General features: G+C 40.5%; 1 protein-coding gene and 1 long non-coding RNA gene across 2 annotated transcripts; both read right to left on the bottom strand.

The window, feature by feature from the left end:
• Positions 1-1,155: 1,155 nt before the first annotated feature.
• On the bottom strand, positions 1,156-5,525 carry LOC114432614 (uncharacterized). The gene is made up of 2 exons (XM_028400733.1): positions 5,520-5,525; positions 1,156-2,787 (listed from the first exon to the last, which is right to left on the bottom strand). Exon 2 carries the CDS (start codon positions 2,687-2,689, stop codon positions 1,640-1,642), a length of 1,050 nt encoding a protein of 349 aa, XP_028256534.1. The 5' UTR covers positions 2,690-2,787; positions 5,520-5,525; the 3' UTR covers positions 1,156-1,639.
• Positions 5,526-9,651: 4,126 nt separating this feature from the next.
• LOC114432475 (uncharacterized) lies at positions 9,652-10,580 on the bottom strand. The gene is made up of 3 exons (XR_003670279.1): positions 10,498-10,580; positions 10,327-10,419; positions 9,652-9,922 (listed from the first exon to the last, which is right to left on the bottom strand). It is a non-coding gene; the product is annotated as an uncharacterized LOC114432475 (long non-coding RNA).
• Between the last annotated feature and the right edge of the window lie 6,652 nt (positions 10,581-17,232).

The raw sequence follows: 17,232 nt of genomic DNA on the forward strand, positions 1-17,232 counted from the left end.
ACATAGACAATACCTACAAAAAACACACAAATATTTAAATCTGTCAATATTATGTATATTTGATGTATTAATCACTACCCACAATACCTCTGTAGATCCACCCATGTTTCTATTGGTCCCACTGGCATTGACGGAGCTGTGTGAATGTGGGGTGCTCCACAGGGCTTCAGCAGCCTCCGGCGGCCTCTTCCATTGCAGTGAGGATCAAAGTGAAATGCCAGGTTCGGTGCCAGGGGTCACCGTCGGAGAGATCAAAGAGTTAAAGGTGGGTTATGGTAGGTGACGTATGATGGTGCGCAGTGTGGAAAAAGGCCTGCTGGTCTTTTGGGTAGAAGAAGTTTGGTGTGAGAGAGACAAATGAAAGTAAATGTTACATTGCATGGTCTTCTAGAGTGGTGCTAGGGATTGGATCATTGGAGGTTTTCACAGAAACCATTTCAGAGATGCTACCTGACAGTGCTCAAGAGGCCCCAGAAGGTTGAACATTGAAGGCACAATCCTTGTTCCTTCAAAAGTCCAAAGAATCAGACTCTCCATCCTTAAAATGTGACCTATATGTCCGGTTTCTTTTGGGCTCTTCTTCCGCAGAACTCTCAGGACTCTCTTGCCTGCCTTTACTTTACTTTTTACCTTTTTATCTTTCCCCCCAAAGATTTTACAGTTCAATTTTATACCCATGATACGTGTTGTACCACTGGATGTTTGGATTTTAACTTTTTAAACAAATCAACGGACCTGCTGCAGCTCACTTTGTCTACTCATCCGCCTAGTGAAGAGACACCACAACAAGCTTACGCTGCCAAAACTGCTGGAATTATCTTCAGGAAATCACAGAGCTTAAAGCAAAGATTTTTGCCCTGGAAATGGAAAAAGGACTCCATGAGACTCTCCCGATCACACCCGGTGGTAAGAAGACTAAATCTGCATCAACAAAATGCAGTGTTAATTATGATTCTGCCGCTGATATGCTAAACCTGGATGACACTGTGTCCTTTCCAAAACTTATGAAAGCTGGTCCTAAACAGACTGATGCCACCTGGCATACACTTGGTGCCAAACCAAAAAGGCACAGTGTTGCGGCCAGTGGATGGCCCTTTGTTTGGAGGAGGTTTTGTGACTCGCAAATAAAAAAAGGCACTCGCGGGAATCCACAGCTCGTTTACTCGTTCTCTTTTATTAACAAAAAATTATTTTCTCCGTAGTTGTCCTTCAAAAAATCCATCAAAATAAGAACTAATTAAATCAAATTGCGGTAACAAAACCGTATCTCTCCTCCTCCTGACTTCCTTCTTCTACACACCTTGCCCCACCTGGCTGCAGGTGTTTTAGAGCTGATTGCCAGGGAGGAGCGATCCATTGGTTTTACACAATAAGTAAATTTCATCCACAAAAACAATTAAAATCACAATCCAATCAGTAGCAACATAAATTCTGATTGTAAACATATTTAAATAAATTCAAAATTAATCTGGCTCCAACATTCCAGCCCCTAATTGTTACAGCTACAGCAAGACAATTACTTAAATTATTTTACAAGGAGCCATAACGATAATCAAATCATCATTTTCTAGATTATAACAGAAGTCTTTCATACAGACGGTAATCCATTTCATTTTAAATTCCAATATTATCATGTCAGTCAGTCCACTGCCTCCATTAGCAAGCACAGTTTGCTTATGGGCCTCTGAAGTACAGTAGTTCTGGTTTTTACCAAAACGCTTCTGACAAATCCTTTGGCATCAGGAAAGGTCTTCACAACACGGCCCATGAGCCATGAATTTCTTGGTGCTGTGTCGTCGGCAATGATGACAAGGTCGTCAGGATGAAGGTTCCGTCTTTCATGATGCCATTTGCTTCTTTGCTGCATCATAGGAAGATATTCCTTTATCCACCTCTTCCAGAAAAGGTTAGCCAGATATTGGGCTTGTCTCCATCTTCTCCTGGAATAAAGATCCTCTTTTACAAAGAGTCCTGGTGGAAAAGGTTGTTTTGTTTTCAGCTGAAGGAGATGGTTTGGTGTAAGTGGTTCTAAATCTTTAGGATCACTAGAGATGGATGTGATGGGCCGATCATTCAGGATAGCTTCAACCTCACATAGTGCAGTTTCATCATCCAGTGATTGTTGTTTTAAGACAGAGAGGAGAATCTTTTTGACCAGTCTGATTAACCTTTCCCAGACCCCACCATGATGAGCTCCATGAGGAGGGTTAAAGGTCCATTTAACTCCATCTGACAGAAGTGAATTTTGAATTCTTTGATGATTTATCTCTTTTAGAGCATCCTGTAGCTCCCTTTGGGCTCCTATGAAGTTAGTTCCGCAGTCTGTTCTGATGCTAAGGACTGGTCCTCTTCGGCATGTGAACCTGCGAATCACATTTATACAGGAGTTTGTAGTAAGAGAGTGAGCCATTTCCAGGTGTACTGCTCGACTCACAAGGCAAGTAAAAATGACTCCCCATCGTTTCACTTGTGATCTGCCTCTTTTCACTTCTATAGGTCCAAAGTAGTCGATGCCCACATGACTGAATGGTGGTAGATCTGGCCATATCCGATCTTCAGGCAGATCTGCCATTTTCTGATATGTGGGTTTTGACTGCATGCGTCTGCAGAAAACACAGTGACTGATAATCTTCCTGGCTAGAGAATTTGCATGTGGTAACCAGAATCGTGGTCTTAGTCGAGAGAGCATATGACCTCTTCCAGAGTGGCCTACTTGGTGGTGAATGTGGCGAAGGATAAGCAATGATATGCATGAAGTTTTAGGTAGGATGATTGGATTTTTCTTTTCTTAAGATGCCGTTGTCAATGATGGGGTCCAACTTGTAAATTGAGCTTTTTGAGGTAAGTGGTTTCCTGTTTTCTAAGAGGTCTATCTCCTGTTTGAAGTAACAGTGTTGCTCAGATAGGATGAGTGTTTTTTCTGCCTCTTTAAAGCTTCCATGCTGTTAGTTGCTTTAAGTTGTTTCCATTTTGCTTTCAGGGGTTCCTTCTGTGCATGTCCTAAGTTGGCTTTTCTCCCCTGACTTATCATGTGAAGCCTTTTCCTCACCTTCAGTATCCAGGCTACTGCTCTTAGGAGTTTGTTCCATGAGGAGTAGTAGTTAATCAGTGTGCTCACTGGATTTCTGTTCTCCACTTTTAAACTGTTAACTGTGATGCTTCTTCTCACTTCAGGATCCTCTGATGAGATCTCCTCTGGATTTTGTGCAGTATTTGGCCATTCACTTTTGTTCTTCTCCAGAAATGTTGGTCCTTTTAACCATCTTGAGCTCAGAAAGGATTGTACATGCAGTCCATGTGAAGCATTATCTGCAGGATTTTCCTTTGAGCTGACATGTCGCCATTGTCTGGGCTGTGACAGGTCATGGATTGTCTGTTTGACACAAATGTGTGAAATCTTGTAGTTTGAATGTGAATGTATTTCAATACAGAGGTGCTATCTGTCCAGAAAGTTGAGTCTTTGAGTGGTATTTGTAACTCTTTTCTCAGCATCCGGTCCATCTTCACAGCCAATGTTGCTGCAGTGAGCTCGAGTCGAGGTATTGTGATCTGCTTGATGGGGGCTACTCTGGCTTTTCCAAACACAAAGGCAATATGGGACTGTTCCTGGTGGTTTGTAAATCTAATGTAGCTCACAGTACCATAGCCTGATTCACTTGCATCACAGAAATGATGTAGTTCAGCTGTCTTAAGTGGAACAAAGTTTCCTGGTTTCAGGCATCTTTTTATGTGGAGTTCACTTAGCTGATTTAGTTCTCTCAACCATTTCTGCCAGAGCTTTGCATATTCTTCTGGGATTATTTCATCCCATCCCAACTTGGATTTGCAAAGTTCTTGCATGATTTGTTTAGCCTTGAGTACAAATGGTGCTAGGAAACCTAATGGATCATAAACTGAACTTACTATGGACAGGATTCCCCTCTTGGTTGCAGGTCGGTTTTTGATAGCTGCTTTAAAGGTGAAAGTATCATTCTTGATGTTCCACTGCATTCCAAGTGCACGTTCAACTGGACCTTCCTCTTTAATTCGCTCCTTATCTAGATCCAATTCTTTTACCTGTATTGCTCTATGAGACTCAGGGATGGAGTCCAATACTCTGTGGCTATTACTGACCCACTTTGTTAATGTAAATCCTCCCTGCTGGCAAGTCTGGCTCAGATCTTTACATAGCTTAACAGCACAGTCTTCTGTGGCTAGTGACTTGAGGCAATCATCAACGTAGAAATTGGTCTGGATGGTTGTGATCACTTCATCATCATAATCTTTTTTATTATCTTCTGCAGTTTGGCGCAGGGCAAAATTGGCAATACTTGGAGATGACACGGCTCCAAAGAGGTGAACCTTCATTCTGTACGCCTCCAGCTCTTTGCCGATGTCACCATCCGGCCACCACAGGAAGCGCAAAAAGTCTCTGTGAGATTCATTGACATGGACCTGGTAGAACATCGCTTCAATGTCTGCCATGACAGCAATCTGGTCCTGCCGGAACCTTAATAAGACTCCAATGAGTGTGTTGGTTAGGTCTGGACCTTGACGGAGCTCTCTGTTCAGGGATGTTCCTTGGAAAGAGGCAGTACAATCAAAAACTACCCGTAGCTTAAGTTTCTTCTTATGGTAAACACCATGGTGTGGTATATACCAAACACACCTGTCCTCTTTGTTCAGTTGTTCCTGTGGCACTTTCTCTGCATATCCTTTTCTGAGTACATCCATCATGAATGCTGTATACTCATCTCTGAATACAGAGTCCTTTTTGAAGCGCCTTTTAAGACCTTGTGTGCGTTCTTTAGCCATCTCATAATTATTTGGCATAACTTTGTCCTTGCTTCTAAATGGCAGAGGTAAGTAATAGTGTCCTTCTTTAAAGGTTACTGAGCTTCTTGCAATGTTCATGAATTGTTTGTCTTCCAAGGACATTTCATTTTTCTCCTCATATCTATTCTCACAGAAGTCCTGGTTGTATTGTTTTATGAGCAGATCCTTTAATTCCAACACAGAGATTCTATTTGATGTTACTGAAATAGGTCCTGAGTGGTCTGCAGTGGGGCTGTTTCTTAGTGGTCCACTTACAACCCATCCTAACAGTGTCTTTATAGCATAGGGTCCATTATTTTCACTGTTAATAACATGCCAAGGTTCCATGGCTTTTGGAACATTGGTGCCAATCAGAAGCTCAATATCAGCATCAATCTCTTCCAGCTGCACTTCACCGAGATGTGGCCAGTTCTTTAAGTCAGCTTTGGTGATGATGTTGTCTTTGGATACAGGTATTTTACTTTGAGTGTAAGCTTTTGGGAGATCCAAATATGCATCTCCATTCAGATGTCCTACTTCTAGTCCTGTGACCTCATAGGTCCTTGTTGGGTTTTCCTGTCCCATTGTCTGCAGCAATATTGTTGTTTTGCGTCTCCTTGCATGTAGTCGATTCATAAGTCCTGTAGTGCAGAAGGTGGCGGTGCTCCCTGGATCCAGAAATGCATAGGTGAGTATATATCTGCTCCCTTTTGTCAGCTTCACACGAACTGGAATAATTGCCAGAGCACAGTCTTTTCCAGCCCCAGTTACATCTCCAGCTGAAATGAGGGCACTACTTATTGGGGTTTCCTGTGTCTCAATTATTTTATTTTCTTTCACTTTTGCATTTTCTATGTGTAAGTATTGTTGGATGCTTCATTTGACATGCTTGACATATTAATCTTCTTTTACAGTTTTTGCTTATGTGTCCTTTGATAAGGCATCCAAAACAGTATCCATTATTTTTCAAGAACTCAACCCTTTTTTCATGTTCTTGTGATTTCAATCTTGTGCACTCACTTATCACATGTTTTCCTTGACAAAATCCACAGGATGTGATTGCAGCAGGTTTTGCCAGATGCTGCTGTTGTGTAGTAGGTCGGCTTGCTTCTGACTGTTTGTTTTCAAGATTTACAGCCACTGAAGTTACAAAGCTGCTATTCCTGTGTTTTGGTGGTTTTAGTTCCATCACTCTATTCTTTGGGGCAGGCCTTTGAACCTTTTTCATAAAGTTGTAGTCTTGAATGTCACCAAATAGTGGATCCGTAAGTACTTTTGCTTGCTTTTCAACAAATTCCACTAAATGTTTAAATTTGACTCTTCTTTGTGTCCTCTGTTGCGTTTCATATGCTGCTGCTCGCCACTTTTCACGAAGCTTATAAGGTAGTTTGGAAGCAATCAGTCTCAAATTTGAGGAATTATCAAGTTCATCCATGTAGCATAGGTCCTGCATTACATTATACCATCCTCTCAAATACATTGCATATGCATGTAATGCTTTTCCATCCTCAGTTTTAATTACTATCCAGTTTAATGCTTTCTCCAAATAAGCTTCTGAAATTTTTATTTCATTTCCAAAGTATTCCTTTAAGAGACGTTTAGCTTCTGGAAAACCTCAGTTCACATCCATATGCAGACAGCTGCGGACAAGGTCACGTGGCAAACCTGATGTAAACTGTTCCAAATAATACAGTCTGTCATGATTATTCTCTGTCTTTTCTTCAATTAAGTGCTCAAATGCATATATGAAAGACAGGTACATGAGAGGATTACCATCAAACACTGTAAGGTCTCTGGCTGGCAATAATGACAACTTTTGTTGTGAAATGATTAGCTGAGCAATGTCACTTTGTCCTTGAATAAGTTCATTATTTGAGTCCTGGTTATTCTGGACTCTTGGACCACGAGCAGAAATCCGGGTTAGGTGGTTGGAATCTGCTGTCTGGTACTGTACATGATACACATCTCTGTGTTGTGTAGGCATTTGAATTGAAGAATTGTCCAACAATGTTCTTTGCAGTGGATTTTTTGGTACCGCTCCTATCCTTAGAAATTCTTCTTCTCTTTCTTCTTCCTCTTCTTCGTCTGTAGTGACAGTACTCATTTTCATGTTTTGTTCTACATTTTGCTTTTGAGATTCATAATACTCATTCATGCCATCAGTTTGACCTTCTGCTTGGTCAGCCTCATCTTGTAGAGCTTTTATTTTTGCATTTGATGCAGCAAGTTTTGCTTCCAACTCAGTTTGCTCTAATTTGGTTTTTAATTTGGCTTGTTCAACTAGCAGCATGTGTTTTCTTCTTAAAACATCAGCTTCAGCCTTTAGTGCTGCATTCTCAGCTTTAGCTTTCAGTCTTGCTGAGTAAATAGAAGAAGTCCTTGATTTGGTGGTAGATTGCCCCTGTGATACATTTGAAATACTGTCCATTGGTCCCACCCTAGATTGTGCAATATAATGTTTCTTCCATTCTTTAGCTTCTTTGATGAAGTAGTCAATATTGGTAATTCTTGGCTCAAACCAATCATTATAATCCACTTCCTTTTCCTCTTCAGACAGAACATTTTGCACAGAATCATGGGCACATTTAAACTGTTGTACAGCCTCCTCAAATGCTGCATATCTTTTCTCAAATTCATCAATGTTCACATCATCTACCATCACGGACTTTACTTCATTCCTTCTGCGCGTGCATAGTGCCAATTTGGCTCTGCGCGTGGCTATGCACGTCTGGAATTGCTCCTCTGCTTGAGCTTGATCTGTGCTCTGCATTTTGCTCCTTCAATCCAGCAGGCCTTAATTTGAGCATATCCTTCCATTCATTTTATGACAAAGATCCTTTCTCTTAAAGATCGTCTCAGTGCGTATCATAAATCAGCTTAAAGCGTTCCACCAACAGCATCTGAATGTCCGTTCACGCTGCGCTGATAGCTTTCATTCATACATTCGATCAGCTGATTTTACTACTCACGCTCCCAATGATCAATATCCTTTCGCCGTTGCATTCACTTTGCGCTGCGTCGACTTTGTTTGAAGACTGGAAGGCTGAAGCGTTGGGTAACTTGGTGCGTTTCTTCTTTCTTGAGAGTCCTTTTGGATGGTTTTGTTACTTGTTGCGGCCAGTGGATGGCCCTTTGTTTGGAGGTTTTGTGACTCGCAAATAAAAAAAGGCACTCGCGGAGATCCACAGCTCGTTTACTCGTTCTCTTTTATTAACAAAAAATTATTTTCTCCGTAGTTGTCCTTCAAAAAATCCATCCAAATAAGAACTAATTAAATCAAATTGCGGTAACAAAACCGTATCTCTCCTCCTCCTGACTTCCTTCTTCTACACACCTTGCCCCACCTGGCTGCAGGTGTTTTAGAGCTGATTGCCAGGGAGGAGCGATCCATTCGTTTTACACAATAAGTAAATTTCATCCACAAAAACAATTCAAATCACAATCCAATCAGTAGCAACATAAATTCTGATTGTAAACATATTTAAATAAATTCAAAATTAATCTGGCTCCAACACACAGAATGAGAAAAATGAATGATAATATCAGCAGGGTATACGCTGCATCACCAGGCATACAGCTCAGAAACAAATATCAACCATTGTCTGAGTTGGCTGTAAACGAGCCAGTATACAATGCAGTCAATAAGAAATGGGACATAAAGAATAAAACAGAGAGGGAGACGAAGACGAAACATCGGGCACACAGAGGCAGAGAATCTGTGTCAGAAGTGAAGGACAAAGATATCTTGCTGCTTGGAGACGGCGCTATCAGTGACGTCAAGAATGAAAGAATGCTCACATGCAGCTATCCGAGTGCCACGGTCACTGATATAACAGGACTTCTCCCTCAGGTTATGTCAAACCACCCAGGAGTCAAACAGATCATTCTGCATGTGGGTGCAGTTGACACCAACAGGGGTGAATCAGAACTGTTGAAAAAAGATTTCTCTAAACTTTTAGAGATACTCAACAAACTGGAAGTCCAATCATTTATCAGTGGGCCGCTCCCAAACAATGATAGAAGGATAAATAAATTCAGTCGCCTGCTTGCACTGAATACTTGGCTGTCTAAGACCTGTGAGACACATGCAGTGACCTTCATCGATAACTTCAACCTGTTCTGGCAACGTGATGACCTGTTCAAAGGAAGAGGCCCTCATCTGAATGGACGTGGACTGAGGTGCACTGAAAGAAATGACTTGTAAGATTTACTTAAAAAAATTTCTGTAACAATTTGCACGAATATTTTTTAAGTAAATTTTAATGCTGCAATAATAAGTAAGACTTACTTTGTAGATTTAAGTACAGTTTACTCAATACTGGTAAGTTTAGAACCTACTTTTGTGAATATATTAAGTAAATGTTACTTAAATGCATTTAAGTTGATATGTTATTTTTATTTAAAAAATGAAGTAAAGAGTATTATTTATTTAATTAATGTGATTAAAACATTAAGTAAATGTTACCTTTTAGTTATGAAAGAACTAAGTAGAATTTATTTCTTTCTCCCTATTTTATTAATTATTTACAACAAATTCTACTCACTGTAATTAAAAAATGATGCAGGAATTTGATAAATGTAAATGACAAATCACAACACACAAACACGGCCAAATACCTTTTTTTTTTTTTATTGGAACTTGGAACTGTGTTGAACAATTTGATCTAAGCATCCATAATTGTAACAGTGGCCACAGTGGCTTGACTTATATCAATTTATAAAACATTTACCCACTGATTTAGACCGGTCATAGAAAAAGGACAATGGTACTGAAGGCTGCTGATGTTTCAGTTTCCTTGTAATAACATAAAGTTACCAAAAATAAGAAATTGTCACTGGTTTTGAAATGGTGTGTATGACATGAGACATATCTGATTGACAACAGTAACAATACATAAGTCTATTAGTACCTTGCTTTTAAAGACAGTTCTGCAAGACTTCAAATGTGTAGGGGAGTGGTTGAGCGTAGTCAAACTTAAGTGCTTAAATAAGTCCCAATGAGGAGCACACATGCCACTACACCCCTGCCTTCAAGAAGGATGGAGGCTTCCACTGGATCCTCTGCTTCCACTTCATGGTACATGAAGATCTTCAGGATGTGTTCCATGTCTTCCACCCAGCAGCCCACCTGCATACAATGTACAACACAAATTAAAATGCATACATTTAAAAATCAAACTTATTGTTCTTCAGACAGGAACCATCCATGCATCATTAAATAAAGATTAGATCACACTAAACAAAACAAAATTATTTTCCAATCAGCTGGCCCTATACAAATAGAACATCTTGATACACAACATCATTGGAGGGTGTGTGGAACAAGGATGCAGATCTCTTGCACATTACAAAAGATACGTGTGGAAAAATGTTAATACAGCTATTACAAAGATTTAGGGAAAAGTTGCAAACAACTGGACAGTGATGAGATTAGAAGATTTCTATTTACCATAACTAAGATTGTACTTGCAAAATAAAACACCATTTGACAATCATGTCTGACAGTTTGGGAACATTAAACACTTTACTTACCAGGCAATCTTTAAAAAGTTCCTCTTCTTTTACACCAAGGTACAGTCTGAGGTCCCAGAGAGCAGAGTCATGTCTCATCTCAATCCTCTGGGGCTGTGAACAGATGTTTGTGTCAATATTAAACCATAGTTTATTTGCCATGAACTGTCAAATGTGAAGAGAAGAGCATACATTTGCAAAGACCAGTAAGACCACTGCAGACACCAGAAACCAGTCAGCCTGTCCTCCCAAGACCTCAGCTGTCCACTGCCTGGGCTTGTGTTAGGGTTAGTTAGACATCACCCTGTGAATGAACAAACACCACATGTGTGTTTTAACAATATTACAAACACTTTATGTTGCATTAAGCTGATTTCCACCTACCTGAATGACAATGTTTTTACAAGAGGATGCTATCCAGCTCTCTGTTGACACAAACACAGATTACAGATTAAAGTAGTTCTGTCAATAGATTAAAAAAAATCTAATTAATTACAAGTTTAAAAATGAATTAATCATTTTTTAATACTTTTTATTAGACCAAATTCTTTTATTTCAAACAGTGCAAAAGGCTTAATACTGAAAACAATATGACTACAGCTATTGTTGCAAACGTGCCTTAATGTACATGTAGAACAGCTAAACAGTAACAGACCCAGGGCCAAGTGATGCCTCTTGCTTGCAAAGTGTCTTATAAGCGTCTGTACAGCTGCTCCAGTGAGGCTTGGTGAGGCTGCAGGCTAGCGGCTAGCTTGTGTTAACATTCAAGTGATACTTCATCACGTCAACAGAGCTGGTGCGCATGGGGGGGGGGCGACACGTTATTGTCAAAGGCAATAACTGACGGTAGTAGTTTTTTAACACGTTCGCTCCTTCGTTTTAATCTGCAGTACTAATCTTTATAGTTCTCCCTGACATGTTTTACTGTGCAGTCTCAGTGTGGACGGGGCTAGTCAGACCTTGGGAGCCTCCCAGTGACCGCACATAACGTCCACAACACGGCCTGTACCACACTCGCTGTCGCAGCGGTGCGACGTGGCTCGGTTGCCACGCATTAAAAAGAAATATTAAGGACTCACGTGTGCACCTAGCTAGTTGTCAAACTAGGCTGCATGTTTTAAACTCATGAGAACTGTCGCTGCCAAAATGCCTCTGGTTGATCTGACCAGATTATTTTGCACAATAAGCACAGTACATACGTATTCTACAGTCACAAATGTAAAACAGAAATACTTACATTGAACATGAGTATATCCAGCCGCGCAGCTCCTCCACCACAACCAAACAAGTGTGCGTGTCCGTTACAATGTCGTTCAACTGAGCATGCTCCGATTCAAACTGCTACCTACACTTCTGGATTAAAGATTACTCAATACTTATAGTATATGTGCAGTGAATACAAATTAGTTAAATACTATGCTCAAATACATAATAAAACTTACTCTTTTCATACAGTTCGATTGTTACATGATAAAAATGAGCATATATTTATGTTTTTACTTAATAAATTCTAGTATTCTCTTGATTTTAATATTGTTAAGTAGAAAATGTTACAGGTAATTTAGTAAATTTTAGAGTCCGTTTTTTCAGTGTGGCTAACCGATAATCTTCTCCACTCTGTGAGACACCAAAACGCCTCCGACCCCCCCTGGGCCCAACCTAAGGCTCCACTGCAAAGTGAACACCAGCTGCAGGGGGACAACAGCATGACCGCTTCACTGGATCTCCCCACCTCACCTCCTCCACTACAGCCCTGCACCCCCTCAGCTGCATCCTCTTCCAACTCCTCAATATCCATCTCCCCCCCTGCTTCACCTCTTGGGTTTCCAAGTCACATGGAGAGTTTGGTGAAGTCTGGGATCAAAATGGTCCCCCTCACCCCCAATCTAGCCAGATCATGAGTCCTATCCTCAACACTGCAACATCAACCAGCATCCCCCCAGACACCTCCCTCAAGGCCCCCAAGATGCAGTATCTCCCCTCCGTCCTCCCCCCAGATTATGCAGCTGAGGTCAACCCAACCCACCCCTCCCTCTTACACTCCCCTAAGCAACATCTAAGCCTCCCCGGCCACCACCCAGAGCACTGGCCTATAAGGCCTTTAACAGCACCAAGACTGCAATCAGGGACTAGGACACCCAGGGCTTCTGCTGTTTGAGGACTTGTACCCATAATAATCCCAATACCAACCTGAGGCCCAGGGAGAGAGTACTCTCCCACAGCACACATTCATCGATTCATGTTTTGATAAGTAAAAGGAAAGGAAAGCCCCATCATCCAAGAAATGTACTATCAAATTTAAAATCTATTCAATGTGAGCCAGAGTCTGTCCCCGAACATAGACAGGACATGGGTTTTAATACATTAAATTTAGCTCTCTTAAATGTTAGGTCTTTGGCAGGCAAATCGTTCTTAATTAATGATTTTATTCAAAAGCACCATCTGGATTTTATGTTTTTAACTGAAACTTGTTTGGGGCAAGACAATAGTGCAGCAGTTCTTATTGAGTCTACTCCTCCTAACTTTGGTGTCATGAGTGAAGCAAGATTGCACAAGAAAGGAGGAGGAGTCGCCATCTTGTTTAATGACTGCCTCCAGTGCAAAAAGGTATCCTATGGAAAGTTTGACTTTTATATGTTGCTCTTCAGCTAAAATCCTCCTGTCAAGCAACCTTTGCAGTTATTAAAAAACCCCGAAATACAATGCAAAGTTCTTTGATGAGTTTGCCAAAATATTGTCTATTATGTGCATAGACTTTGATTGTGTTGTGTTAGTGGGTGACTTTAACATTCATGTTGATAATCCTAATGATGGAAGTGCCAAAGAACTCTTTCACATCCTAGATAGCTTTCACAGCATGTAACAGACTCAACACATAACAAGGGACATATACTTGATCTAGTTATTTCCAAAGGTCTGAACATCTCTGAGGTTGTGATGACCGATGTTGCTCTTTCTGATCATTACTGTGTTGCATTTAAAACGACCAACCCTGCTAATCCCAACAAGGTAGAAGAAAAGGTGATCAGAAAGCGTCACATTAATGATAACCCCTGTGCACTGTTCACACAGGCTTTTGTACCATCACCAACCCTGCCCACAGCTCCTGTTGATGACCTTGTAAACAGTTTCAGTTCCAAAGTTATGACTGTTATTGATTCAACTGCCCCAATCAGAACGAAAGTTCTGTCAGGAAGGAAAAAGTCACCTTGGAGAAATGCCATACTGGTTAAAGCTCAAAAAAAGAGTCTGCAGACAGGCAGAACACGGATGGAGAAAAACTAAACTCCAGGTTCATTATAACATTTACAAAGAGAGCCTACATAACTACAACCAGGAACTGAAAAATGCAAGACAATCCTATTTTTCTGAGATCATCGATAGGAACAGCAACAATGCTCGCACATTGTTCTCTGTTATAGACAGACTAACAAACCCAGAAGTGTCAGTCCCACCTGAACTGCTGTCTAAAAAGTCATGCAATGACTTTGCATCTTTTTTTCAAAGATAAAGTGTTAAAAATAAGACAAACAGTCTGTAGCTCTAGCTCTGGCAAAACCATAATGTCACTTGTGCCTTCTCATCCACCAGTTAAGCTGGCACATTTTAACCTTCTAGATAATACAGCACTGACAGAAACTGTTAAACAGTTAAAACCCACAACATGCTCACTTGACAATCTGCCTACACATTTTCTTAAAAACGTTTTTAACTGCACATCGTCAGATGTGTTGCAGATAGTTAACAGTTCTCTTCAGGCAGGGCAGTTTCCCCAGGCCCTGAAAACTGCAGTAATCAAACCTCTACTCAAAAAATCAAATCTGGATGCTTCAGCAATAAATAACTACAGGCCAATATCTAACCTTCCTTTTCTGGGAAAGGTCATTGAAAAGGCTGTTTTTCAACAAATTCATGCATTTTTGGTGCAAAACAATCTTTTTAATGAATTTCAGTCTGGATTTCGAGCACACCACAGCACTGAGACTGCACTTATTAAGGTCTTAAATGACATCAGAACATCAGAATAATGATGCATCCAAAGTCTCCGTCTTAGTACTGCTGGACCTTAGTGCTGCATTCGATACAGTTGATCACAACATACTGCTCGACAGGCTGGAGCAATGGGTGGGATTTACTGGCACTGTGTTAAACTGGTTCAAATCTTACTTACATGATAGGGACTACTTTGTGTCAATTGGTAACTATGAGTCTGACCGAACTAAAATCACATGGGGGTTCCTCAACGGTCCATTCTTGGACCACTTCTGTTCAACATCTACATGCTGCCCCTAGCTCAGATCATAGAACAGCACAACATCTCCTACCACACCTATGCAGATGACACACAGTTTTATATATCACTGTCATCACATGACTACAGTCCCTTACACTCACTAAGTAAGTGTACTCAACAAATCAATGAGTGGATGAGCCAGAACTTTCTCCAGCTCAATGCTGACAAAACAGAGATGATTGTTTTTGGCCCCAAAAATGAAAGAGCTAAGATCAGCGCTTACCTTGAATCCATGTCACTGAAGGTCACAAACGAAAACGAAACGAAACGAAAAAAATCTCGGTGTAATACTCGACTCAGACCTGAATTTTAACACCCATGTAAAAGCCATTACTAAGTCTGCCTATTACCACCTGAAAAGCATTGCTAGGATCAATGGCTTTCTGTCCAAACAAGACACAGAAAAACTTATTCATGCGTTTATTTTCAGTAGGCTAGATTATTGTAACGGCGTCCTCACAGGTCTTAGCAAAAAATCCATCAGGCAGCTGCAGCTGGTCCAAAATGCGGCTGCTAGAGTTCTGAGTAACACCAGGAAAATGGACCACATCACACCGGTCCTCAAATCACTGCACTGGCTTCCTGTGAGTCAAAGGATACATTTCAAAACTTACTTACTCCTGGTCTACAAAGCACTGAATGGTCTTGGACCAAAATACATCCTGGACTTATTGGTTCCCTATGAACCATCCAGACGCTTGAGATCATCAGGGACAGGCCTACTGTGTGTACCCAGGGTCAGAACCAAACAGAGTGAAGCAGGATTCAGTTATTCTGCCCCTCACCTGTGGAACAGCCTTCCTGAACACCTGAGGTCTGCTCAGACAGTCACTTCATTTAAGTCAGGCCTGAAAACACATTTGTTTACTGCAGCGTTCTCCTAATTTCTTGACTGCACTCTTCTCATTTAATCATCCTGATTTTATTTGATGTTTTTTATGATTTTATTCTTTTTATGATTTTAATTTCCTTCTTAATTTAATGTTTTAAAATGTTTTTATTCTGTGACTCATCTCATGTAAAGCACTCTGAATTGCCTTGTGTATGAATGGTGCTACATAAATAAAGCTTGCCTTGCCATGCCTTGCTTCTTAAAACAGGTGGATAGCAGAGATAAAAGGGCATAGCAGACAGTGTATGCCTTTACAAAACTCTCACTGCTTTTTGAATCAGGTCTGCAGAGTCCACACTGTGAACCTTGTTCGCCAGGCTGTCTTAAATATTTGAAAAGCTGCTGATTCAAAGTAAATATGTTGATCTGATTTAAGAGATCCGTTGTTTTCCTATTATTTCCTGGAAGGTCTCCTGGAGTGAACAATGTGACTTAGATATCTAGAAGCTTTAAAAGCTTCAATCAAATGTAAGAAAAGCTCAGCTAAAGTCGGAGTAAACATTAATTTTTAAGTTCACAGTTGGAAACTTTGTTGGACTGTCAGGTTGAAATTTTGATTTATAGAAGCAAAGGTTTGGTTATATGAACAAAGAGGATGTAGAGTTCCCCAAGGAAGTATTCTGGGCCTACTATGTCTATCTCTATGACCCTGTTCACACTGGGCAAATCAATCTGGCTAGAACAGGATTTGGGCCAGAATCCAGATGTATCCGGATTGATTTCAATCCACCTTTCGGAGGTGGATCTAGCCAGATTGGGTTAAATCTGACTCAGGTCTAAACGCAAATGTGGCTAACAAATCCTGCTAGCGATGTCATACTTCTGGGTTCACAAGAACAGTGTCTGGGTCGCGTACAAATGAGTTTATTTTTACATTTTTACATTATTTTCAGATTTTTACTGGCTTCTTTGTTGTCGAGGTGACAACCACTAGGTGTCACCTCGACAACAAAGAAGCCAGGTTAAGCTGGATTGAGTGTGGACCAGTGTTAATTTTGGCAGCAATTTCGGATTTAGTTTTTATTTTAGTCTTGTGACTAAAATGTCATTTGATTTTAGTCACGTTTTAGTCATCAACATTTTTAAAGTTTTAGTCTAGTTTTAGTCGACTAAATATCAAATAATTTTAGTCGACTAAATCTGCCGTGGATTTAGTCGACTAAAATTCTATGATATATATTTTTCATGAAATATTTAAGGTTTGATTGTGCAATAAAAACAGGCACAGCTTTAACTTGTGTTATTTGAAACAAACATCTCTTTATTTAATTGCTATTACCTTTTCACAAAAGCAGCAGTGAACAGTGAGCTGCTCTCCCAGAATACACTGTTCAGTCATGACCTTCTTCATGAATACTCCATAACTACAGCAAAACACTTCAGTGACAACTTAGAAACAGGTCGCATGCTGTAAAACCATCAATCTATAAATCTTCATTTATAGATTTTGTCACGTGTATCTTTGAACGGAAGTTAAGATGACTCGTCTGCAAATGTCGCTTCAGGTTTATTGTTTTTACCGCTGATAGTCGCTCTGCACGGTTTGTAAACCGTCTTGATTGTCTTGAAATTAAACGTGTCTGTGTGTCTGTTCTCCTGTTTTGTGTGACCATGCATGAGTACGCCTTCTTCCAGCATCGCGGCGCAACGTCCTTACACAGAGAGAGCACTTCTGATTGGCTCTCTGCCGCCGTCTCCTGATTCGTCCCTCCCTTTCCACAAACAAAATTTGCTCTGATTG

This window comes from Parambassis ranga, chromosome 2, assembly GCF_900634625.1.
Source record: "Parambassis ranga chromosome 2, fParRan2.1, whole genome shotgun sequence".
In the NCBI taxonomy this organism is placed as follows: Eukaryota; Metazoa; Chordata; class Actinopteri; family Ambassidae; genus Parambassis; species Parambassis ranga.